This window comes from Chiloscyllium punctatum, chromosome 11 (genome assembly GCF_047496795.1).
Source record: "Chiloscyllium punctatum isolate Juve2018m chromosome 11, sChiPun1.3, whole genome shotgun sequence".
Classification (NCBI taxonomy): domain Eukaryota; kingdom Metazoa; phylum Chordata; class Chondrichthyes; order Orectolobiformes; family Hemiscylliidae; genus Chiloscyllium; species Chiloscyllium punctatum.
The window spans coordinates 90,008,244-90,033,790 of NC_092749.1; the positions used below are offsets into that span (position 1 = coordinate 90,008,244).

General features: G+C 37.2%; 1 protein-coding gene across 6 annotated transcripts in view; it reads left to right on the forward strand.

Annotated features, from left to right (window-relative positions):
- The window catches only part of LOC140483175 (KH domain-containing RNA-binding protein QKI), a 534,384-nt gene extending 512,445 nt beyond the window's left edge, over positions 1-21,939 (forward strand). For 2 of the 6 annotated variants that reach the window (XM_072581214.1, XM_072581212.1), the window contains exons 7-8: positions 11,553-11,598; positions 13,454-17,411. In XM_072581214.1, the coding sequence (XP_072437315.1) occupies positions 11,553-11,598; positions 13,454-13,502 (95 nt within the window). In that variant the 3' untranslated portion in view covers positions 13,503-17,411. Of the gene's footprint in view, positions 1-11,552; positions 11,599-13,453; positions 17,412-17,941 lie in introns of those variants that run through there. The other 4 variants (XR_011961908.1, XM_072581215.1, XM_072581213.1 and 1 more) reach the window with 4 other exon arrangements.
- Positions 21,940-25,547: the final 3,608 nt, after the last annotated feature.

Below are 25,547 nucleotides of genomic sequence, written 5' to 3' on the forward strand. Positions count from 1 at the left end.
TCCTGACTCTGAATCGTGACCAAATCAGGCAACCTAGCGCTAATAGATGCGACTGCCTGCTGGTATAAGGAATCAGATAATGTTTCCCCTCTCTGATGCATCACAATGCCTGTAATTCAGCTTCCAGCTCTCAAACTGAGATGAAGCGATTCAAACTTTCAATACTTGCTGAAAATGTGTTTGTAATAAAGCCTTTCTGACTCATTTTATGAGAATCCAATTGTAGCTGTTTATATGTAAATAAGCTGTTCTTTCACTGGAAGACTTGCTAAGATCCTGCTTAAGGCTGGTAACTACAGAATTTAAACTGTAGATTTCAATTTTAAACTCTAACTCTCACCCTAACCAACTACAAACTGAATTAGATTTTTACAAAATGAGAAATTTAATTTTTATACTCAACTGCAGGCATTCAGTCCTCAATTATCAGCACAAAGGAGTGAGTAAATACTAAATAACTAGCAATACTTCAAAATGAACAGACTACATGTACTGAAGTGATTTTGAAGTGTGGAAAACACATTGGACCACTACATTTCAATTGCAAGTTTTGCTATTTGTCTTCCTTCTGGGTGGCAGCTTGTGGAGCTTTCTTTCTGGCAAACGTCAACCAAAGTCGATTTGTTATCCAATCAGCAACATCTTATCTTCTTGTCTAAATTGTTGTGCTCATTTAAAATTCAACAATTTTTTCCATTTGTCTTCATGAATACAAGGTGAAGAACTCTTACAACATATCTCTCTTTTCACCATTATTCCACTTCAAGAAGTAATTACATTTTCCAGTCAGCATTATCATAATTGTTGAATATAAATACAACTCATGTCAAGGAAGCAAAATTACTTTACTTGCTATTAATCTCTTCATGCTTCCAATCCATAGGTCACATCTCTATGCAACTGAAGTAAAATGCAAAACTGCTGAAGTGTGATCACCACCATGAAAATTAATTTGCCAGGGATAGACTCCGAATGAGGTAGCAATGCATCCTAGTTTCTCTTCCACACTTAGGGAAATCAAAACAAATACCAGCAAGAGGCTGCCTCATGTGGGAGCCTTGCTTTCCTAAAATTTGACCCCAAAGATTTGGAGAGATATTCTGATAGATGACCAAAGATCTGTCAAAGAGAGAGATTTTAAGTATCTAAGAGGAATAAAAGGTAGCGTGGTTTTTGGAGGGAATTCCTGAGCTTCAGGCTGAGAGATCTGAAGGCATAGCTTCAAAGGATGGTGAATTAAAATTATGATGTGGAAGATGCAAGACTTGGAGGAGTGCAGAAATCTTAAAGGAGCTGAAGGAAATTACAGAGATAGAAAAAGCAAAGTGAAATAACCCCACAGAGGCTGGTACCCCATCTCCAAGTCACCCTTTATTTACACATGAAAGTCCTTGACATTGGTATCCAACTCCCTCAGAGCCAGCTCTGAGTGTCAGAATGACATCCACTTGGCTGACCTTATTACAATCACTACATTCCTCCCCTCTGAGTCCGAGGACACAGGCCAGTCCTTTTTCCTGTAGCACGTCCTCAAGCTTTTCAGGTTCCTCCAAGTCTTTACCAGATGCAAGCAGCATGTAATGCACAGGAGTTCATCTCTTTCACCTGGAACGTTGTGGCAGAAATTCATTTTCTTCTTCAAGTAGCAAAGGCATTGATGCTGGAGATTCACCAAGTCCATCTCAGATTCAGAGTGCACTTCAACCCTTGACAGAGAGGGAGAATCGACAGATTCCTATAACCTTTCTAATGTTCCGAGGAGCAGGGCACATTTTGCTCCCGCACTGTTTAAGAGTTTACAGCTTTCTTATAGTCCATGTGCTTGTTCAGAGCCATCACTCTTAACCAAGCTTTATATGTCACTGGTCCTGATCTTGCATTGGCCAATCCATGCAGGGCCATTTCCATTTTCCAAATCAAACTTTGTCCGCTGTAGTAAGCTCTCTCTGCGTTACTTGGTGGAGTCTGGCATCTGGTGTTTCTGATGCTGTTTCACCCTTCCCTGGGAAGAACATATTTAACCTGGTACAGGGTCTTCTCCCCATTAGCAACTCTGCTGGGGCTATTTCTATACTTGCATGAGCAGTAGTCCTCTCATCAAATAGGAACTGGGACAGTTTGGTATCTCGTAAGGCTGTAGGCTGTTTCTTCAAACCTGTCTTCAAAGCTTGGACTGCTCTGTTTGCCAACCTGTTGGGTGATAGTATGGAGCTGTCCTTATATGTCAAATCTCATTTGACTTTAGGAAGTACTTAAATTCCCTCCTGGTAAACAATGGCTCATTAGCTGTGACTAACGCTTCCAGGAGCCTTTGTATTGCAAACGATGCTCACAATTTTTCTATTGTCATTGTCATGTTTGATAAATGAACTCTATGCACATGTTGGCCTCGATCATGACTTAAGAACATTGAGCCCATGAAAGGAACTGCATGGTCGATGTGTATTTGAGTCCAGGGTTTACTCGGCCATTCTCTCAAATGGGGAAATTCTGGCAGTAATTTTTGTCCTCATTGGCACTCTTGGCATTGTCCTACCAATGTGGCTATGTTTGCATCCAAGTCTGGCTACCAGGTACCACGTCTCACCAACATCTTCATTTTGGAAACCTCTAGATGAGCTTGGTGGAGTTCAGCCAGTATCTGGCAGTGACCTTTACTTGCAACAATCACTGTTGCTCCCTGTCCTCAAATGTGATCTGGTCTCACCAGGACCAAGATGGTTTCAATTCTGGTTGTGACAGCCCTTTGGTTTCCCCCATTACCATCAGCATTTTCAGTTTGGCCCGACTGGATCTTTCTGCACCCATAATCTGATATTGTCAGCTGGGACAGGAAATGTGTCCAGCAATTTTTACGACCATTATAGACTTTTCCAGTGGCAGGTGTCACCAATGGGAATTTGCCTGAGCGAGGGAGCTCAATACATCCGCATTTGCTTCCTGGCCTCCCAGACAGTATTCCAACTTGTAATTATATGTACTTCATATTAAGACCCATCACTGGATTTGTCCTGAATCTATAGCCTTGTCCTTTTTAAGTAGACCTAGCAAAGCTTGTGGTCTGTTATTATTCAAAATTAATACCCATAAAGGTATTGGTGGAACCTTCTGACTCCAAATATGACTGCCAAACCTACCTTCTCTGTCTGGGTGAACTTATGCTCTGCATTAGCCAAAGTCCTAGATGCATATGCTATTTGGCATTCCTGTCCATTGGGCCATCAATGAGCTAATGCTACCTTGATGCTATATGGGGTGACAGCACATGTTGTTACCAGATCTAGTTTGGGATCATAGTGTGCCAACACCTTGGAGGATGATAACTGTGTCTTCACTTCCTTGAAAGCTATGGCTTGGCTATGCAACCATTTCCAAGGCTGACCCTTTTTAGGAGTTGATGGAAAGGTGGGATGGAGGCCAAGTTATGTATGAACTTGCTGTAATAATTCATCAGCCAAAGAAAGACCTAAACTCCAGTGCAGGCATGGGAGCCAGGGCATCTTTGATCACTCTCACTTCATCTTCCAATAGGTGCAACCCGGTCTTGTCAACTCTATAGTCCAAGTATATGACTTGTGGGACTGATGCATGCATTTCTCCCATCTTACGCCTACACTCGCCTGGGAGAAAAATGTAAGGACTATGTCCAAGTTCTCTAAGTGCTCCTTATTGGTCTTCCCTCTTATTAGCACATCATCAAAACAAATGGCAACCTAGGGTAGACCCTGTAACATGTTCTCCACTGTCTGCTGAAAAATTGCACAGGCTAACAATACCCCAAATGGCAGTCTCATAAATTGATACAAACTCTTATGAGTATTATAGCATACTTCTGGGAATTCTCATCTAACCGCGGTTACAAGTACGCATAGCTCATGTCCAGCTTCGTGAAGGACTGTCCCCCACCAGCTTTGCATATAATCCTCAATGCGAGCTATTGGGTGTTTATCCAGCTGCAAAAGGTGGTTTGCCATTCATTTAAAATCCCTACAAAGGCAAGCTGACCTTCAAAATCAGTACTACCAGTGCTGCCCATTCGCAGCCTGAACTGGTTTGATGATTCCTTCACTTTCTAGCATCCAGACTTCTGCTTCTACTTTCATCTGGAAGACAAATAGTACTGTTCAGGTTTTGCAGGACCATGGAATTACTTCCTGATCGACATGCAGGGTTGGCTTGGCTCCTTTGATAGTCTCTAGACCTTCCTGAAAAACCTCTGGACACATAATCAGGACTTCACTCAGGCAACTATTTTCTTATCGAAAAATGTCAAGGTAAATCTCTCTTAACTAATATGGGACCGAGCCTTTAACAGAACCAGTGGTAACTGAACTAGCTGCTTCTCATAAGAGACCAGTACTGTAATTTTTCCTTCCTTATTAATCTTTTAGTAATTATTTAGAGTTTTTATATTCTATCCAAACCTCTGATTGTTGCCTATCTTTATCAAGTTATGTTTTTCTTTTGAGTTTGATACAGTCTTCAACATTTTTGATTAAACACGGATAGTGGATTCATCCCTGAGAATTTTCTTATTTATTGCCATCTATCTATGCTTCTGAAATATCCCCTTAATTGCTTTCCACTGTATCTCTATTGACTAATCCTTTAACCAAAATTGCCAGTCCACTTTTGCTAGCTTTGCTTTCATGTCCTCATAATTGCCGTGAGCAAAACACTACCCTTGGACCCACATTTCTCTCCCTGAAACTGTATGTAACATTCAGTCATATTATGTTTGCTGGTACCCAGCAATGCTTTCAGTAATTAATCCTATTTGGTTAAAATCAGGTCAAGTATAGATCAGTAGTCAGTCAGACCAGATCAGTCAGTCCAATATTACAGTGAGTCCAAAGGTGTGCAAGTTAGGTGGATTAACCATGCTAAATTGCCCAAAGTGTTCAAGGATATGCAGGCTAGGTATGTTAGTCTTGGGTGATGCAAGGATAGGCTATGGGAATGAGTCTGGGTGGGATGCTATGGACCAGTTGGGCCTAATAGTCTGTTTCCACACTGTAGGGATTCCATGATTCTATAGCATGCTGTCTGGTTGATGCCATAATATGCTGATCTAAGAAGTTGTCCTGAAAATATGCAACTGATTCCTCCATGCAAAGACCTTTTCAACTTTATCATTTCGCAGAGTTAGACAACATCAGGGAAGTAGAAGTGGGCAGTCTTGGTGATGGTACAGATTCTTTTTTCTTCTGTAATGGGATGTCAGTGTCACTGGCATAGCTTGCATTTGTTGCCCATCCCTAATTGGCCTTGAACTGAGTGGCTTACTAGGTCATTTGAGAAGACAGCTAAGAGTTAGCCACATTGCTCTCAGTTTAGAATTGCATATAAGCCAGCCTAGACAACAATGGCAGATTTCCTTCCCTAAAGGATATTATGAACAAGATGGGATTTCACAACAATCAACTATAATTTTCCAGTCGCCATTAATGAAAATAGCTTTCAATTCCAGATCTTTATGAATTTAAATTCCATCACCTATTGTAGGAGGATTTAAACCCATGTACCCAGAGCATTAGCCAGGGTTTCTGGATTACTTATCTGGTCACATTACCACAGCACCAATATCTCTTTGTCATTCAGTGGAGGCTCATCTCAAAATGAAGTATGACACTAAGTTTGAGAACAGTCAGATTCTGTCTCATTCAGTAGTCAGGGAAAGGGTTGGAGTCATTTATTAGGTAACAAAGTTTCTAGTGGGGAAACAAGACAGTCACTTTGTAATTCTCAGCATTTAATTAGAAGGGTTTCTGTTTCTCCAGTACTGGATGCCAAGCAACCAAACAGTCTCTCAGTAAAGACATGATGGGAAGGTGAAGAATAGTGAGTTTGGGGATAAGTGAGAAGGCAAGCATAGACACCTACTATTGAGTCAAGAAGATTCTTTTAGAAGTATATGTGGCTTGGCCATTTGAAAAAGGAGGTCCATTTCTGAACAGAATGAATGTTTTTAAGTTCACTTGGCCAAACCAACCAAGCTAAATCTCAGACAGAAAGTAGTGTTTGGATAAGTTTGAAGAGTTGCATAGTGCTGTCTAGAGTTCAAAGCAAAGTAAGTTATAACTCCTATTGAAGACCTTTTTCTGATAAATTTCATTGTTCCATACTTTGGCTCTGATCATTGATTTGTTCACAGATATGTGATTTGTGGGATGAGCTGTAAAGAATGTTCCAGATAAACACAATTTCCATTGTTGTAGATTTCTTTTAGTAGATAACTAAATGCCAGAATTACGTGTGGCTTCTCATTCACTAGGATAGAAGAACAATAGTCAGTAGTACATGTCAGAAAAAGAAGACTGGTTGAAAATCTGTTTCTACTCCTATGTAATTAGAGTTGACACTTGTAATAAGGTTCATAGTTTTGCAGTTCATACGCTTCAAAGAAAATAGAAAAACTTCAATATTTTGTTTTATTAACTTCTGGGCAAAAAGTCAGATTACCGTTTTTAACTGTTTTAATAAGGATGAATGCTGTTTTACTTTTATGAATGTTTTAATTCTGTGTAAGATATAGCAAAAAGATTCTGCTGGGAAAATGGAAACACTTCTTCAAATGAAGAAATCTGGTTTAGTCTTTCTGTTGTTCTAGATGGGACTATGTGCCTGAAGCAATGTGATATAGATAGTCATAGAGATGTACTAGATAGTCATAGAAATGTACAGCACAGAAACAGACTCTTCGATCCAACTCATCCATGCCAACCAGATATCCTAACCTAATCTAGTCCCATTTGCCAGCACTTGGCCCATATCCATCTAAATCCTTCCTATTCATATGCCCATCCAAATGCCTTTTAAATGCTGTAATTGTACCAGCCTCCACCACTTCCTCTGGCAGCTCAATTCATACACACACCACTCTGTGTGTGAAAAAGTTGCCCTTTAGGTTCCTTTTATATCTTGCCTCTCTCATCCTAAACCTATGCCCCCTCGTTCTCGACTCCATACTCCAGGGAAAAGACCTTGCCTATTTATCCTATCCATATCCCTCATGATTTTATAAACCTCGTGAGGTCACCCTCTGCCCCTGACGCTCCGGAGAAAATAGCCCAGCCTATTTAGCCTCTCCCTATAGCTCAAGTCCTCCAACCCTGGCAACATCATTGTAAATCTTTCTGAACCCTTTCAAGTTTCACAGCATCCTTACAATAAGAAGGAGACCACAATTGCAAACAATATTCTATCCTGTCACAATATGACCTCCCAACTCCTATACTCGATGCTCTGACTAATAAAGAAAGCATACCAAACGCCGCCTTTACTATCCTATCTACCTGTCTCTACTTTCAAGGAACTATGAACCTGCACTCCAAGGTCTCTTTCTTCAGCAATACTCTCCAGGACCTTACCATTAAGTGTATAAGTCCTGCTTTGATTTGCTTTTCCAAGATGTAGCACCTCGCATTTATTTAAATTAAACTCCATCTGCCACTCCTCAGTCCATTGGCCCATCTGATCAAGATCCCATTGTCCTCTGAGGTATCCTTCTTCGCCGTCCACTATATCTCCAATTTTGGTGTCATCTGCAAACTTACTAACTATAGCTCCTATGTTCACATCCAAATCATTTATATAAATGACAAAAAGCTGTGGACCCAGCACCGATCCTTGTGGCACTCCACTGGTCACAGGCCTCCAGTCTGAAAAGCAACCCTCCACCACCACCACCCTTTGTCTTCAACTTTGAGACAGTTCTGTATCCAATTTGCTAGTTCTACCTGTATCCCATGAGATCTAACCTTGCTAACCAGTCTCCCATGAGGAAACTTGTCAAACACCTTACTGAAGTCCATATAGATCACATCTACTGCTCTGCCCTCATGAATCCTCGTTGTTACTTCAAAAAACTCAATCAAGTTCGTAAGACATGATTTCCCACGCTCAAAAACATGCTGACTAGCCCTAATCAGTCCTTGCCTTTCCAAATATATGTAATTCCTGTCCCTCAAGATTTCTTCCAACAACTTGCCCATCACCAATGTCAGGCTCACCAGTCTGTAGCTCACTGGCTTTTCCTTATCACCTTTCTTAAATAGTGGCACCACATTGGCCAACCTCCAGTCACCTGTGACTATCGCTGATACAAATAATAAATCATCATGGCTGAATGCTATGTTGATGCACTGAAGCAATAATCCATGCCTGGTAAAGATAAAGATAAAATTTGTACAAGCTGTCTTAAATGTTTCAGCTCCTTATATATTTTATTTGGTATAGACCATAAGATGTAGGAACAAAAGTAGGCCATTTGACCCATCTTGTCTGCTCTTATTCAATGAGACCATGACTGATATGATAATCCTCAACTCCACCTTCCCATTTTATCCCCAGAACACTTGGCACCCTTAATGATTAGAAATTTGTCTGTCTCAGCCTTGAATTTATGTAATAACTCAACCTCGACAGCACTCTGTGCTATAGAATTCCACAGATTTACTAACCCTTGAGAAAAATAATTCTCCTTCTCTCTAAGTAAAATGGGTGACTTTTTACTGTGAGATTATATCCTTTGGTCATAGATTCTCCCACAAGGGGAAATAATCTCTCCACATTGTTATAGATCAGACCAAATCGCCTCAACATATATTAAGATGATAGCCTGGTCCCTAACATTTTCTTACTTTAAAGGTAAGTATAAGGTGTTGTGTTCCAGATGCAATTCAATTAGTCAAACTACTCAACTTTAAGAAAAACACGCTTAATTTTTATAGTATAGTTAAAATAAAAACAAAATAAAAGAATTGGCTTAGCTATAAATCTGTCAGAATGCTTAATACAATAATGTATGTATTAACTACTACTAATTAACTGTTCCAATATAGTAAGATCCCATTAACACACCCTTGACAAAAGAAAATTCAGTAAAATAAATTGTCTCACGTGCAATTCTAGCAGCAGAAAGAGAATCCCAGCTTCTAGCTGTAACAGAGAGGAGTAAGAGCTTCCACATCAGCTTCAAAACTCCAGCAACTGCTGAAAACTAAAACTAAAATGATTGGTTCTGTGGGAGATTGACCGCACTTATTCAGGCGTCATTAATTGTTTCAACTTAAAAAGGAAAAAACCCCCAAGCTGCTCACTTTATTGGGTTTAAGCAGACCACTCGCTCCTTCTGTATCAAGCTTTCTTCATTTAACGTAAACAGGGAAGAAATACACCTTTTAAAGCCCTAATTTCATCACAGCATCAACTCTGTCAAATTTCCTAAGAATCTAATATCTTGCAATATTTTCTCCGCTCATTTACCCAAACTGCAATAAGCACAAGCACATCCGACTTAACCTTTCTTCATAAGAATCTCTCTCCTGAAATGGAATCAACCAAGTGGACCTTCTATGAACTGCCATCAATACCATTATCTTTCCTTAGCTAAGAGGCCCAGAATTGTTAACAGTACTCTGGCTGTGGTCTGACTTTTAGCAAGATCTCCCTTATTTTATACTGTGGTCCCTTTGAAGTAAAGACCAATGTTCTATTTGCTTTCCCAATGATTCACTGAATTTGAATGCCAGATTATTGTGATTCATGCACGGAGACTCCCAGTTTTCTGCAGTCTTTCACCATTTAAGTAGTTCACCTTTTCTATTCATTCTGTAAAAGTGCATAACCTCACATTTTTCCACATTATATTTCACCTGCCAAATTCTTACTCACTGATTTCACCTGTTTGTATCTCTCTGTCAACTCCTGTGTCATCCTCACTAGTGTCTTCCCATCTGTTTTTGTCATATTCAAACTCGGCTATAGTACATTTGCTTTCATCATCCAAGTCGTTCATATACATGTTAAATAATAGTTGCCCCAGCACTGACCCCTGTGGTACTCATCTCAGTACAGGTTGTCATTCTGGAAATGCCCCTTTATCCCAACTCTCTTCTATTAGTTAACCAATCCTCTACCTTACTTATATACTACCCCAAGCACCATTGACTCTTAGCTTATTCAGTAACCTTATGTGTGGTGCTTTATCAATAGTCTTTTGGAAATCCAAATATATTACATCAGTCATCATTCTTTATCTATCCTGCACGTTACCTCCTTAAAGAACAGTAATAAATTTTTGAGGCATGATTTCCTTTCATGAAGTCTTAAAGACTCTGCTTGATTATATTGTCTGTTTGTAAATGCTCTGCTGTTACTTCCTTTATAATAGACTCCATAACATTTTCTCTATGACAGCTATCTGCTTTTGTCTCCTTCCCCTTTTTACATAAAGGTGTTACATTAGCAGTTTTCCAATTCTCCAGGATTTTTCCAGAATGAGTCTATTCTTAGAAGATTACTGACAGTTATTTTCTTTAAAATTCTAGAATAAAACTCATAACGTCCAGGGGATTGATCGGCCTTTGAGCTCATTAGTCTCCCTAATACTACTTTGCTAGTGGTAGCTATTATGTTTATATCCTCCTCCACTTTAGCTTCTTGATTATTTAGTATTTTGGTAATGCTATTAGTATCCTGCACCATGAAGACTAGTGCAAGTATTTGTTCAACTCCGCTGCAATTTCCTGATTCTTATTATTTCCCTAGCTTCATTCTCTCAGGCTATGTTTCTATTGTCCCTTTCTTCCTCTATTAAAGAAGCTCATGTTATCCTTCTTTATGTTACTTGCTCATTTGCTTACTTTGGAAACTTTCTCCCTTTTTTATCATTTTTTCGTTTGGTCATTTTTTGTTGGCTTTCAAAACTTTCCCAATTCTCTGATTTAACACCATCTTTGTCACATTGAATTTTTTTCTTTCAATTTGATACTATCCTCAACTTCCTTGGGTTTATCATGGTCACTTTATCTCCTTCCTAGAATCCTGCTTACTCACTGGGATATATGTTTTCTGTGAGTCATGAACAATTTTTTTAAATCTCTGCAATTGTTCATCAACTGTATTTACCTGATAAATTCCTTTCCCAGTTCAAGCAAACTCTGCTTTCCTTCCCACATAATTACTCTTATTTAAGTTTAGCACTGTTGTTTCTGACCCAGGTTTCTTACTCTGAAATTGAAAGCTAAGTTCTATCACATTATGATTACTGTCTCTAGGGGATCTAATATTCTGAGATCATTTGTTAAATCTGCTTCATTGCACATTACCAGATCCAAAATACCCTATTGGTTCTACAACATAGTCTTCTAAGAAGCAATGCACTGTATGAATTCCTTACATGGGGAGAACATGCCATCTGTACACATCACCTAAGGATAGATTCGAACCCAGGTCCCTGACGCTGAGTGGCAGCAGTGCAGACCACTGTGCCATCATCAACAAATCTTATCATGTGCAATACAAAGCTAATCTAACGTCCCAATTTTTGTTTATGGCCTATTTCTTTCCTTTGTCAAATATTTATTACTTTTTTTATTAATAATTGCAATGGCTACCATCTCAGTTCCTCCATGTTACAAATGCTGTGACTGCTTCATACATAGAAAAAAATTGTCGTGACTCCATTTGAATCACTATTCGTGGTCTCTGCCTTTGCCTCTCTTCCTCATTATTAAAGTGCCATTCTTCTGATTATTTTTTCCCTAAAGTTCCAAAGCAATGGAGGAGTCCAGGACTAGAGGGCATAGGTTTAAGGTGAGTCGGGAAAGATTTAAAGAAACCCAAGAGGTAACTTTTTCACACGGAGGATGGTGTGTATCTGCAATGAGCCGTCAGAGGAAGTGGTGGAGACTGGTACAATTACAACATTTAAAAGGCACCTGGATGGGTATATGAATAGGAAGGGTTTAGAAGGATATGAGCCAAGTGCTGAGAAATGGGACTAGATTAGGTAAGGATATCTGGTTTGCAAGGATGGCTTGGATTGAAGGGTCTGTTTCCATGCTGTACGGCGCTATGACTCTGAGTGGTGAGAGTGAGGAGTTGAAAGAAATTAACATTGGTAAGAAGGTTGTTCTGGAGAAATTAGTGAGGCTAAAAGTTGATAAGTCCCCAGGACCTGATAATATTCATCCCAGACATTGAAGTATGTGGCCGTGGAGATAGTCAGTGCATTAGTGGTCATCTTCTAAAATCTATAGATTCTGAAATGATTTTTTGCAAATTGGAAGCTGAGCCCAGTATTTAAGACAGGAAGAAGAGACCAAATATCTTGGAGGGTTATGAGGCTGGAAGGGTTACAAAGGTGGGGAGGTGAGGTCATGTGGTTAATTGAATACCAAGATATGAAATTTAAAATCAAGATATTGCATGTCCAGCAGCCATTGTGGATTAGTGAATGCAGTTTTGATAATGGAGCTTTATTTGAGTTGAGATGCAGTTAGCAGAGCTTTAGATTAATTCAATTTTACAGCATAAAGAATATGGGAAATCAGCCTTTGTTTGAATAGTCAGATCTGAAAGTAGAGCCATGACTGAAAATTTCAGCAGTGGATGAGCTGAGACAGGGTGAAATCCAGTAAATCAGGTGATGTTATGGAAGTGGAAATAGGTGATCTCAGTGTAACTACATTGTCGGGTCAACTTGGGCTCCAAGGCTGTGAACAAGCTAGTTTAATCTCAGTCTTTGTCAAATAATAGTAATAATGGAACAGGATGTAAAATGAATGGACGTAGCCTTTGCAATGTTTAAATGGCGAAAATTTCTTCTTAGCTGGTAAGAAATATCAGATAAGCAGCCTGACAATTTACCAACGAAGAAGTGGTGATAAGATCGAGCTTTGTTGCATTAGCATAATATATATGCTCATGTAAAAGACAAGTTTCTATGTCTAAAGTCTTTTTCAACAAATAGGGGATCAACCTTTATGTGTGTCATAGATTTGGGAAAGTTTGAATCCACTCCCTGCCATTGCTGTGCTATAGCAGCTACCACGTCGAAGACTATATGCACCAAACCTACCCCCAAAAGTTGCAAAAAGGCGGTGCCAGTAATAACTGCATACTAAATTCCCTACATTTCTAAATGCAAATCAAATAGAAAAGCCATATACAAACTTATTTAATCTCATTCAGTTTTTTTCACAATGCAGAAAAAGTCTACTTGGCAGAAGAGCATATAGTGAATGTATATCAAAATCCATAGAAATCAACTGCCTGTTGAACTACAGAACCAAATAGCTCACCCCAGTCTGCTTTTTGAATGTCACAAATTGTATATGATAATTACAAAACTGGAAAATTCCTTAGCACTCTTGTGTTTTTGCATGATTTTCTCTAACATCTGGGCATTTCAGCACCAAAAGAAATCCTCAAACTTTACAAATGGTGAGTTTGGCAGTTTTTCTTCACACCTATCCCAGAAGTGTCTTCTGTTCTGGTATTTATATCCTGGGTGAATGATTTTCAGTAACACTTCTTTGTGGGTGATGTTGGAAAATCATGGCACAATGTTTTGAAAAGAGTTAAGATGACAATTGCTGAACATTTTTCTTCATGTCATGTTAAGAATAGGCCTCCGACTAATTCTAATTCCCTTCTCTATCTTTAGGTATGGCTTTCCCAACGAAAGGCTAAGAATTCAAGGACCATGTTACTGAACCCTCGTCAGATCCGAACTTTAACAAATGCTTAGTTTCACAGCAGCCTTGGATAAATGAGCCCACCCTGACTGTCAGTGAAATACTAGCATTGTGTGCGTGTGCACATATTTGGAAACCAGCTGGGTCAATTAGTTACAATTGTGACCTAGTGTTCCTCCTATCATTTTGTTACATCTCTCCCAGAGGAATCACATGTAAAGTATTTCATTGTCTGTTTGGTGTGGGGTTCATCCAATAGTGTGTTTGCTTTACAAATCACCTAATTCTTTGCCATTTGTAGCTCGCAGCTTCTGAGCTAAGTGTGCATTTTGTAGGTCAATTGCTGAAAAACTTTTAAAATCTGTAGAGGTTTTATTTTTTAAAAATCGATCTCAGTATTGATTCAGTGTTATGATGAATTAAAACTTGTTCGTCCGCAAGAAGCACTCCACTGATTATGTGACTATTAAAACTTAATTGTGTTTGGATATAATTGAATTATCTCATACAGTGGGATTTTTAACAAATAGATAATAATTGTTTAAGACTGTCTTTTAAAACGGAATGCAATATTAACATGCACAGTTGTACTCTCTTTATTAGTTTCTGCGTAAAATGTTCAAATTATAAAGGTGCTGTGCCTTAAACTGTTTTTAACTGATATCATGTAGTAATTTCTAATGTAAACCCATCATTGATCTGATGTTAAGATGCTATTGATAAGTTAATCAATCACTTCCTAGGAAATTCCTCTAATCATGTGTTGGAAATGTTGCAATTTAACTAGGTGCAGTGGCTACTAAAGTTCGAAGGCACGATATGCGGGTCCATCCTTACCAAAGGATTGTGACCGCAGACCGAGGTTAGTTTAGTACTGGAAAGTTCTTGTTTTTTGTTGAACATGTTGACTGAAAGGCTGCTGCTTTGCAACATCACATCGGGTGGAGTTAACTGATGGCCTAATTTCTGAGGACCAGTCATGTCCATTTTTGTTCTGCCAAATATCACTGTGCCCACCAACTCTTCAAGATTTTTTGTTGCAAAGCTTTTTGAGAACTTTAAAGTGTAAGTTCTCCACATAAGACAAAAGAGATGGAAAGATATACTAAGCTGGAGAAAGGGAACATTGATGTTCCTGTTCCCTGCCTGGTAAAATTGTGAACATTGGGGTGCATATTCTAACTGTCAACCTGTGTTTAATATTAGGGGAAGGGAGGGAAATGTTTTCACATATGTGAAAAAGTTATTATTGACAAATCCAAAAAGGCTTTTTTAAACTATACTTCATACAGGACCAATTTCTTTTCCTTGAAGAGAAGAAGTCCTAATTGTGCCTTTATAATGTTCAATGAAATGTTACACACGAAAATGAATTTATATAATATGTACTTGATTTTTATTGTTGCTTGTTGAGGGGTCCATGAACTTTTAAAAACTGCATTTGGATGTATTATGCTTAAGATAAAGTTAGGATTGTATCAGACTGTTTCTTATTTTCCCTTTTTATCCAGTAGTTTACACATAGGTCTTAACAGGAAATTGAATGTTCATTTTCCCAACTGTTGTTATAGTTTAGCACTCTTAGACATGCAAGTGGAAAAACATAGTGTGAAATTAATGTACTTTAGGCTTGCTAACGCACCATAAATTTGACAGCTAAGATCCTTATTACCTAATCAATCTTCAAAATGACTATTACATCCAAACTATATAAATCTTTCTAAGTTAAATTTCCCATTAAATTTTAATGAAAAGATATAACTGTGGTGAAATGCCACTTTTTCTCCACTTCTTGATAATGAGTGGAACTGCACCAATAGCCCAGTTTCCCTTAGCTACTTTGTTTTCCATGTCCATTTTGTCACATATCCAAATTGTTTTCATTATCAGGAGAACCAATTTTATGTAAAGAAATGTACTATATTTTAAGCGCACTTTACATTTTACGTGAAATTGCATCTTATAGCGAGAAGAAAATGAACTCTTGTGGAAGACCCTAGTACATTACGGATCTAGTACTTGCCACAAACAAAATAAAAGCCAGCTTTCCTTCGCGTGCTTTGTTCCAATGCTTTTATGCCCCACTATCATTCCTAACACTAAATATTTACATTCAGATGATAGTTTAATATCTACATGCTGTGTTGGAAGCCTGAATTACTACTAGGTGTTCCAGCAATATGTTTGGACCTTTATTTATTCGAAAACAGACACTGTTTAAAGGCAGTGTCTCCCAACTAGTCTGAGGAACTTCTGTATTCAATATATTAGCTTCCACAGGCAATCTTAATTACTGCTGTTGATGGGTTATTTAGATAGATGGTTCTCGTTCTCTGCATAGGATTGAGCTTCTTAAACGTTTTGCAACAGTAAAAACTATTTTCCGATTAATTTAGATGTAATAATTTTAATTAAGTATTTAGAATTGGTGATGGGTTAATGAGTGCATAGTTCCTTACTGCTAAGAAAATGACCCTTCAGTGTAACTTTACAGCATTGTATTTGGTACAGATAACAAGATAGACAGACTGACTGAAGTAATTGGAATAAACTCCACATTGTGTTGCACAGTTTCTGAACCTGTGTGTACTGTTGAAAGCCTGGACTGAACAGAGGATCTGTAGCAGGTGTATTGGTTGATTAAATACATTATAGCCACTTTGTTGGCCCTTAAAGGCTGTATATTTTAAAAGATAAAAAAGTGTTTAGTTTACTGTGAGCATATTGCAGCTTTTTAAAAAAAACCTCAAATTTTTAGCAGGGTAAAATATTATTTTTCTTTTTGTTTCAAGAATTTGCAGTAAATGAGCCCTAGAATGTAAACAATAATTTCCAAGACATCAGTTTTCTCTTCATTTTTTTTAACAGGTACACTGAAAACATTGTCATCACAGAATTAGATATTCTAGCGTCGTGATTTTGGTTGCTGAGGCACCTGGAAATTGTTTAACCAGTGCCTGATTCATGCAGTACAAATTCATGGCCTTGCAATAGCCGTCAGTGGGTGATGCACTCCTATTTTAGCCCACTAACGTAACATGAAAAAGATGTGCTGTTCTTCTTTCCCCCCCCCCCCTAAGGAGGATGAGGTCCATAAATATGTACATAAAATGGTGAACAAATACAGCCTTATGTATAGGCCACCAAAAGGGATGCTATTGTTAAGAATAACACTGACCTTACCTTGCTGAAATGGCACAAATTTGACTTTGCACTGAATAATTTATTTCATTTCCTCTGTTTTAGTCTTGTGGCCAACAGTACAATATTTTGGAACCTCAGAATTTTGATACATGTTAAGCTGTTGAACAAAAGTCTTATTTTACATTTAAGTGGACCAAGTTGGGTGGAGGAAATGGGAGAACGAAAGAGAGTGAGATAGAGAGATTCCAGAACGCTGTGACTTATCACTTTCCACTTGAGAACTTATGTTTTACTGTAATCATCTCCATTTTAAATTTTTTTTTGCAAAGAAAATAGTATTACAGGTGGCTTCTTTTTAAAAAGTATAAAAATATAAAGCAGGAATGTATATGAAAATGTCAGATTTTATTGTATTTGCAGAGTATTAGCATTGAAATTCAAAAAGAGGGCTATTTGTAGTTTAAAATGTGCATTATAGTGTCAAGTAGAAATTCATCTATTTTTGGATATATTTTAGGGCTTTATAAATGTAGACTTTTAAACGGCAGGAGTTCTATTGTGTTTACATGCGAATGCATTTTATACAAGACTGTCCTCTAAGTGTACAATAGTACTCTCAACTGGAATTTGTTGAATAAAGTAAAATACTCGGCCTCTTCCAAGTTCCCATGATGTAGCCAACACTGCAAGTCGTATAATTTAGAATTGCTTGTATTTGAGGCCAAGAATTTCATATTGTTGTAAATAGAAGAACTGAAAGGCAATAAAATTTTATTGAACAACTTTGTTTTGCCCCATAGTTTTTTTAAGTTTGTCCTGTGAACTCTTTAAAAGAAATTACTTAATTAATAACCAGTTAATCGCATTCGTCGTTAATTGTTGGCTTTTTTGCGCTTGTACTTGGGAAACTACTAATGTTTAACAGCAGTCAGCTACTGACAATTGTGTACTAACTGAGGAATGCCAGACTTTGCAGTACACATGCAAGCACTTTTTTCTTGATTCATGATGACTGATAAGATCACTGTTTCTCAAACTCTTCCATTGACTGCTACTAATCATTAGTCATTATTAGTTTTTTTCTCCTGTTAACTAATACTGGAAATAGGGTTCCTTTTCGCGCTTTTAATCATGGTTTAGTACTGTCATGATTGAATGCATTCTGTAGATTGTGTTGATCAATGTGTCAGAATTTCAGTGTTTGTTTTAATAGTTGTGGTTAGTTTTTCATATTGTCATCCAGTTGGCACCAGCTGACAATAATCTCTTCTCTATCTTTTTTCTTTTCTCCTTTTTTGTTTCTAACCACCCAGCCGCCACTGGCAACTAACCCATGACCTTCTGACCTCTGAACTCTTCACCCAATGATGACCTGACCATGCCTGCCTGCTGATCAATTTACTGGTGATCGCCTTTGCTTGTCTGTCTTCAGTGCAGCGAGCTGAGGCACTGTCTGTTCGTCTTACTGCCTAATAATGAAAACAAACAAAAAACAAAACACACAAACAAAATTATCCAACCTCTCAGATTTTATGGTTGGGTGAATCATGAGGTCCTAAAACTGCACTGAATAGTACTAAAGCAATAAAGTTCAATTCACCCCCTCAGAACCGTTCATCAGTGATCATCATTGAGTGACTCTCCCTAATGATCGGTAAGAAGTCTTCACCTAGGAGATAGGAGATGGATGTGTATGAATAGCTATTAACAAAAGCAATGACTGTGGGAGTTTGAAGAATATTTTTTTCTCATGGTGAAGTCACAGGTTCCCTGAATGTATTTTGTTGTGATGATACATCATGCATGAACCTTTGGTCACTGATGTCATTGGTGAAGGGTTTTTGAATGAAATTCAGTGTTCAAAATACAGCCAATTTATTTTTGTTTTGTAAGTCCATTTGTGCTCCTCAAGAACACAGATGCCAACTCAAAAAGTTTTTCATGACTTCAACCTGCCAGTTCAGAATTTTCCGAAATGAATGCTTCTACTGTTGAGACGACCATTGAGAAAACAGTGATGGGTAAAGACAACTGAATTAGAAGTAATGAGTAATAAGATTGAAGAGTATCCATCAGATGTTAAGATTCTTTTGGTAACAAGGTCCATGCATTGTGTGTCATGATCCTGGGCGAATTGTTGAATCCTATTTTTCTTCCTTGTGTAGAAATGTTTTCTCAAGGATGTAAAGCCATGCTTGCCTATTTACTATATACATGTAATTAAATTGTAGATAAGCATAATGCATTGAACAGACCACAAAAAGAATAGTAGATACTTTTACTATTACAAGGGTGCTGGTAAGAAGAAATATATTTTTGACAGTAGTTTTTTATACTTTCAAGTATTAAACAGAATCTGAACAAAGAAACACTTTATTTCATTAAAATATTTCCTGGTAGTTGTGACTGAAGCAAAACAGGAGACCAAAACAGGCTCTTTTTTTTTCTTTATTTTTTCATTTTTTGTTACATTGTAAAGATTGGAAAATGTTTAAAGAGAGAAGTGCCTTATTTTATTCATAGTCATTTTGTCTAGTATCTCAGAAATTAATCACCATGCTGAATGCAAGGTCTCAAATGCATGCAAACTTAGCTGCCCAGTACTACATGAAAGGATCCACAAGTGAATAAAAATGAGCTAGCAGTTGTTGCTTGATTAATGTCACGTCACTGAACCCATGACTTTCTATGACTATAACTGTGACATCGATTTGTACAGTCTCCTGGTTTTATAGTGAATTGTTTAAAGCTATCGTTCCCTGTGGGTTTTCACGCCTTAAAGAGCCAGTTTATCTTTTGTTGTTAATCGTAGAATGACGTAAGAATGAAAGAAACTGAAAGATAAACAGAAAAATCTATTTGGAGCATTCACTTGTACCTCAATCTGAATATAAAATTTGATGCTCATGAACAACTTCCAAACTTTTGTTGTTTTCACTGTGTAATTAATTACCCTTGAAAAGTCTGAGCATGTTATGTTGAAAGATATCTCAGGCAGACCAGTGTAGGAGAAAGGTTTCCTGTTGGTAATGTCAGAGAGCTTACATGATCAAAAATAGCCAAATTTTCTAGCTGACAGAAGCTTATTTTGATTGTTTAGCCAGTAAAGAATATCAAACATGTCCTTTTCTTGAATTTGCAGCAAGGAGGCCATCAGCAAGGTTCTCAGAATGAGCAAATCATTGATATTATCTTAAGTGGAACTGAGTTTCGGTTATGGGAATTTTGAGATTTCTAAAACATCAACTTTAGATGTGTTGGTAGTAGAATGTTACAGCCTGTTCCTTTAGCCGTGTTCTCCGTGAAACACCAGCTTTGAAAATAAATGGCTGCTGTCATGTGGATTGTCTGCTCAGCAGAGATTTGTAAGGTGGCTGAGGTGAGCATAGATTTACTTTGTAACATGACTGTCTTTCCACTGACATAGGTTCTAGTCAATTCAACTGCTGCCTTCATACTGATTGACCTCAAGAAAGAGGTAAGATGATGAGGCAGGAGAATCAGTTCAAATGGATAGTTGTAGCCAGAGTTGAAGTTCAGTCATTTCTAGATATCTATCTTAATATGGTATTTTTGGACTGGAACTCAATAATTTCAATTTTTTTATGCATTTACCTTTTTTTGCATCATTAGAAATTATAAGTTCTTAGGTAATTATTTGCAGCACCTTGATCATTTTAAAAGAAAACTTTTTAAAGACTCCACCGTGAAACCTGCAATACTGATGACTGTTACAACTTGGTTCACATGTCATATACAAATACATGTCATAGAAACAATATTGCTTAAGTATGTAATGCCCTAATGTGGTTCTCGGTTAGCTTTGATGTACCCTTCAGTATTTAAGTAACCTTTTTGAACTCTAAAAGATGCAAGTGGTATGACAATTTATTCTTAACTAAATCTGCTCAGTTTTCAATTGGTGATGAAAAGGGGTATGCATCTTTTCATGTGACCTTCCAGCTCACTATATATCAAACTGGCTGTTTCTCTATCAACGCTACAATTTATGTTGAATGATTGAACTGATGGCTCATTCATATCCACTTAGGGATCCTTTTTAATAAACACTCCTGCCTTTGGCAAGGCAGAGACTAGGAAGGGTTGCTATAAAACACTTGCATGGTAAATTCACCCAAAATCTGTCATTTGATAGGGGAAGAAAATGATTTACTATGCAACAAGTGTGAAACTACTAATGCCCATCCAGCCAGCTTTAAACATTGTACCACCATCTTTGTCTTCCTGATTGTTGACACTCAGCGGATGGTTCCTTGATTCTTTGATCATACACATTTTTTATCAAGTGGCATTTTTGACATTTCAGTTTGAACAAAATTTGTGAAGCTCAAACGATAGCCATGATAGTGACTGCAGAATGTGGGCAATTCAAAATAAAAGCAGTTTTATTTTTGATTTTGTAACAGTTATTTGTCATTGGACTTTTGGGAAAGAAAGGTTGGATATTAAAAATGTGACACGTCTTTAAAAATGTTTCATTGCTAACATTATGATTCCTGACCAAATGTGACAACTTTTTAGAAATTGTGTATGCCCTTAACCTCAATATTACTATTGTTTGAGTGTCTTAGATATTCAAAGGTAGTTTAAAAAAAACTTTGTACTGTACATTTTCCTGGCAGTATTATGTATTTCTATGGAGTGATTAAATGGGAGTGTCACTAGTAGTCATGTAGTTGACAGGATGAGTCAACTATTTGCAAAGCAAGAGGTAGATCCATGTTGTCTGTACCATAACCAATTTATTGCCTAAAAACATGTAAGATAATGTATTTACAGCCATTGTTACAAGTTTATAATGTATTTTTCTATAATCTTGTTTTTGTATGTTATATATAACATTCAAGAAATTTTCCTGATAAATTACAAAAATATAGAATATCCAACATTTTGATAACCAATCTATACCAACCCTTTTGCAGTTATTACTGACTGTGATCTTTGTTTTGCTTTCTGTTAGCAACTTGATGACTTAAATAGACAAGTTGGTTTTCTGCTTTTTTTAAATGTGCTTAATTTTATTTAATTGTTTCTTTGCTGTTTCTATTAACCCTTGCATTATTTTAATAAATGTTATATCAAACTTCTAACACTGGACTGTCTGTTTTAACCATTTTGCTACATTTTCTAGAATAAGCATAAAGATTAATGTGTGTTGCACAGTTTGTCAGACTAACCCGAGGAAAGTGACCAAATGTAACCACTTTAATCCCAGTATGTTGGTTGACAGTTCCTGTATATGAGTTAACAGTGCCAAACATTTTGGTTGATTGGTCTTTTTACCTGTTAAGAAGGCTGCTGTTGGAAAGGAAACAAAAACGTAACACCTCTTTTCGTATTGTTGGAGTCTTAATAGCTGCCTTCCAGAAACAAGTTTTGCACTAATTTTGAAGTTGTGCATTCTGAGCACTGCACAGCAAAAATGAAAAGAAAATGCAGGCAATTATTTGTAGTAATAGTTGTGCAAATTCAAGTAAAACTAGTTTTGATTCATGTAGTTTTAAGAAGTACATATATGCGGAGCCAACTCTTCACAGGTCACATCTTGTCATCCAAGTAGTAAGTATTGAATCACCTCTGATAGTTAATATTATATTTTTAACACAATTTATTTGAAAAATAAAGCCTCTTTTCTCTCAGAATATCTTCTTTTATCAGTTTATTGTGAGATAGAATGTGGAGTTGGAATAGTCTGGTCACCCTGAATTCAGAGTTCCAAAAGTTGTTATTGCGTTACATACCACAAAGTCACAACATAAAGAAATGTCTGTACAGTTATAGATAACAGTGGATATGTTGAAATGTGGTCAATCACTGGCAGTTGGTGTTACAGGTTATTATGCTATAACGTGAATTTCATTAACGTAAATTTGCTGTAATGCAAATGACAAATTTGGGACACTTTCTAAAGCACAAACGTTTAAAATGTGTGTTGGCTGTAATGCGATTACATCACCAACACCTTAAGTGCTGTTTCTAAAATGTGATTTTTCTATATTATGAGGTTGCACAAGAATGCAATCATCGTGTTATTGAAAAATGACCTGTATCTTTATTTCAAGCCTTTGTAAAATTGTAAGTATAAAACAGGCACAGACATTATTAACTGCTTTGCAGTAAATTGTTGCACAACTCAATAAGATTGATTTCTTTGACAGACTTTTCTCAAAACTACTTTTACATAGAAATATCATGATGAATTTATCACCTATTCTTTTGTACATTTTGTCAAGCATTTGAATTTAACCACAAGCCTAGACAATCTCAAAGTACTTGGCATGCACACTCAAAGGGTTCATGTTATTAGCCTTCACAAGTGGATGTGATATGGATCAGAAGCATAATACAATGAATACCAGAAAGGTAAAATAGTAACAGAAAATACTAAATCTATACAGTAAGTCAGGCAGTATCTATGTAGACCCAAAACAGTTTCAAGCAAATGTTCTTTCATTTGAACTGGGAATATTTTAACATATGACAGGTTTGAGCAAAAGGGTGGATATGCAAAGGACAAAAGAAGGCCGATGATAGGATGATTGATTGAAAAGTTAGTTTTACAAGACCAAAGGTAATAGTTGTAGGGCAAGAAAAGAGATGCTTAAGCAAAGATGAAAATCACGCAACACCAGGTTATAGTCCAACAGGTTTAATTGGAAGCACACTAGCTTTCGGAGCGACGCTCCTTCATCAGGTGATATCACCTGATGACGGAGTGACGCTCCGAAAGCTAGTGTGCTTCCAGTTAAACCTGTTGGACTATAACCTGGTGTTGTGTGATTTTTAACTTTGTACACCCCAGTCCAACACTGGCATCTCCAGCTCTTAAGCAAAGATGTGCCTAGAACAAATGTGTTGCATTCTAAAAGCAAAATAGGACAGAAAAATTGCAACAAAGAAAAGAAACAAATTTGAAATACTGTATAGTCTGAAGCTGTTGAATCCTATTGAACCTGGAAGGTGTAAAGTGCCGAAAAAGAACTATAAGATGCTATTCCTCAAGCTATTGTTGAGTACAGCAAGCTAGGGATAGAGATGTCAGTGTGAGAGCAATATGGAGAATTAAAATTATAGGCCATCATAAGGTCATGTTAACAAACTGATTAGGGGTGTTATGCAAAATGGTCACCGAGGCTGCGTTTGGTCTCTACCTGTGTCTAGTAGACAACATTTTGAGCAAAGAATACAGTATACTGAATTAAAAGAAGGATCTGTAAATTGCTGCTTTAATTGGGCAGTGAGTTTAGGGCTTTAGATGGTGAGAGATAAAAGGGATAGATTTTACAACTGCATTTTCATGGAGAAAATCTGTGGGAGGAAAGCAAGCAGATGGTTTGATTGAAGAGTGGGCCAGAGTATCATGGAGGAAGTAGTTTCTTTGAAATGTTGATTGTGGAGGGCAAGGTGAGTTAGGTTATGATACTAGAGGTGATGGAAATAGTGGAAAACAATCTGTTACAAGTTCAGATCAAAATGATTTTAAACTGCCTGAACAAATTTATCCAAATATTTCAGTGTTGACTACGTTGAGCTACACTCGCATCATTCTTTATGCTACTGAGAAATTGTAAGTTTAGTACTGGCATTTCTAATGTGTTGAGATTAACCTGATATCACTAAACTTGACAATTTTCATTGTAAGTATTCCTGGAGGATTCTTCATATCCAGCAATCTTACCCAGTGTTTTCTCAACACATTACCATTATTTTTATGACTAACAATTGAAGATATTCAAAGGAAACAAAAAAGAATCACATTTTGTTTAATTGTTTAGCTTTTGTTTTAAAGATTTTCCTTTTGTCTTATTCCAGGAGTGGTCAGGAGATCTGTGTTAATTCATGGAGATTCTTGGACAAGTTTGGTGGGTTAACATCCTACTTATAATATGAAGTCAAACTGGCAGTGATGGTGTTCCTTATTGTTATAAGGTATAACAAAGTACAGATTGTTTTTAAAATAAGAAGTAGTTTCATTGTTATAAGATTGTAATTGAAGAAAATTGAGATGGTATTCATTAATCTAACTGCAAAGAATTACATTGTTGCTGGGCACCAGCTGCTAGCTATGTTCCCATCCTGACCACCCCAAAGAAAAGTTAAACTAATGAAAGTGTGGTGATTTGAAGAAAGGGCTTTCTACTTCAATGGTTTGGAATGCAGATCATATTCTAAATAAACCTGGATTGGCAGTTCTTCATGTTTAAGCTATATGATGAAGTCTAGAGCTAACGTTCCAGGCCTGTTGTTGGACTTAGCCATCTTTAATCAGTTGAATATATTCACAGCTTAGTAATGAAGCACACAGAGCAGGTGTAACTGTTGTGCAGGCTGTTTATCTTGCATAGTAACATTATTTTTGACATGCTAATAGATTTGTTTGTTCAAGTTAGGACCCTAGGGTTTTAAATGCCATTCAAAAGTAGAAGCACCCTGTTTGCCAGCAGTGAAACCCATTATTAACTTTGTAATTTTGATCATAGTCACAGTGGAGCCCGAGATCTGATAACATTGTAACAGACAGATTGATTCAAATTGACTACCACTGGACAAATTGTAGGGCCTGTTTAAAAACATTTGGCACAATAATGCAAGAAGCCTAGCTATGAATCTGGTGGTTATTACTACCCAAGATCTATTTTGAGAATACTGGAACTAAATACTGAAAATAAACTAATTTCCCTATTCTACTTTTCAATTTTAATGCATAAGCATTGTCTTCTCTCCCTTTCCTTATTTTCTTTCCTGGAAGTCATTAGTATTTGACATCTGTGTGTGTTGATAGCTCCTTTGAGAATTCTTATTGTGTAGTGGTAGCATTCCTGCTTCTGGATCAGAAGTCCCACTTCAGGACTTGATGCACATGAGAAATGTATTTCTATCATGGCCAAACAAGTTGAT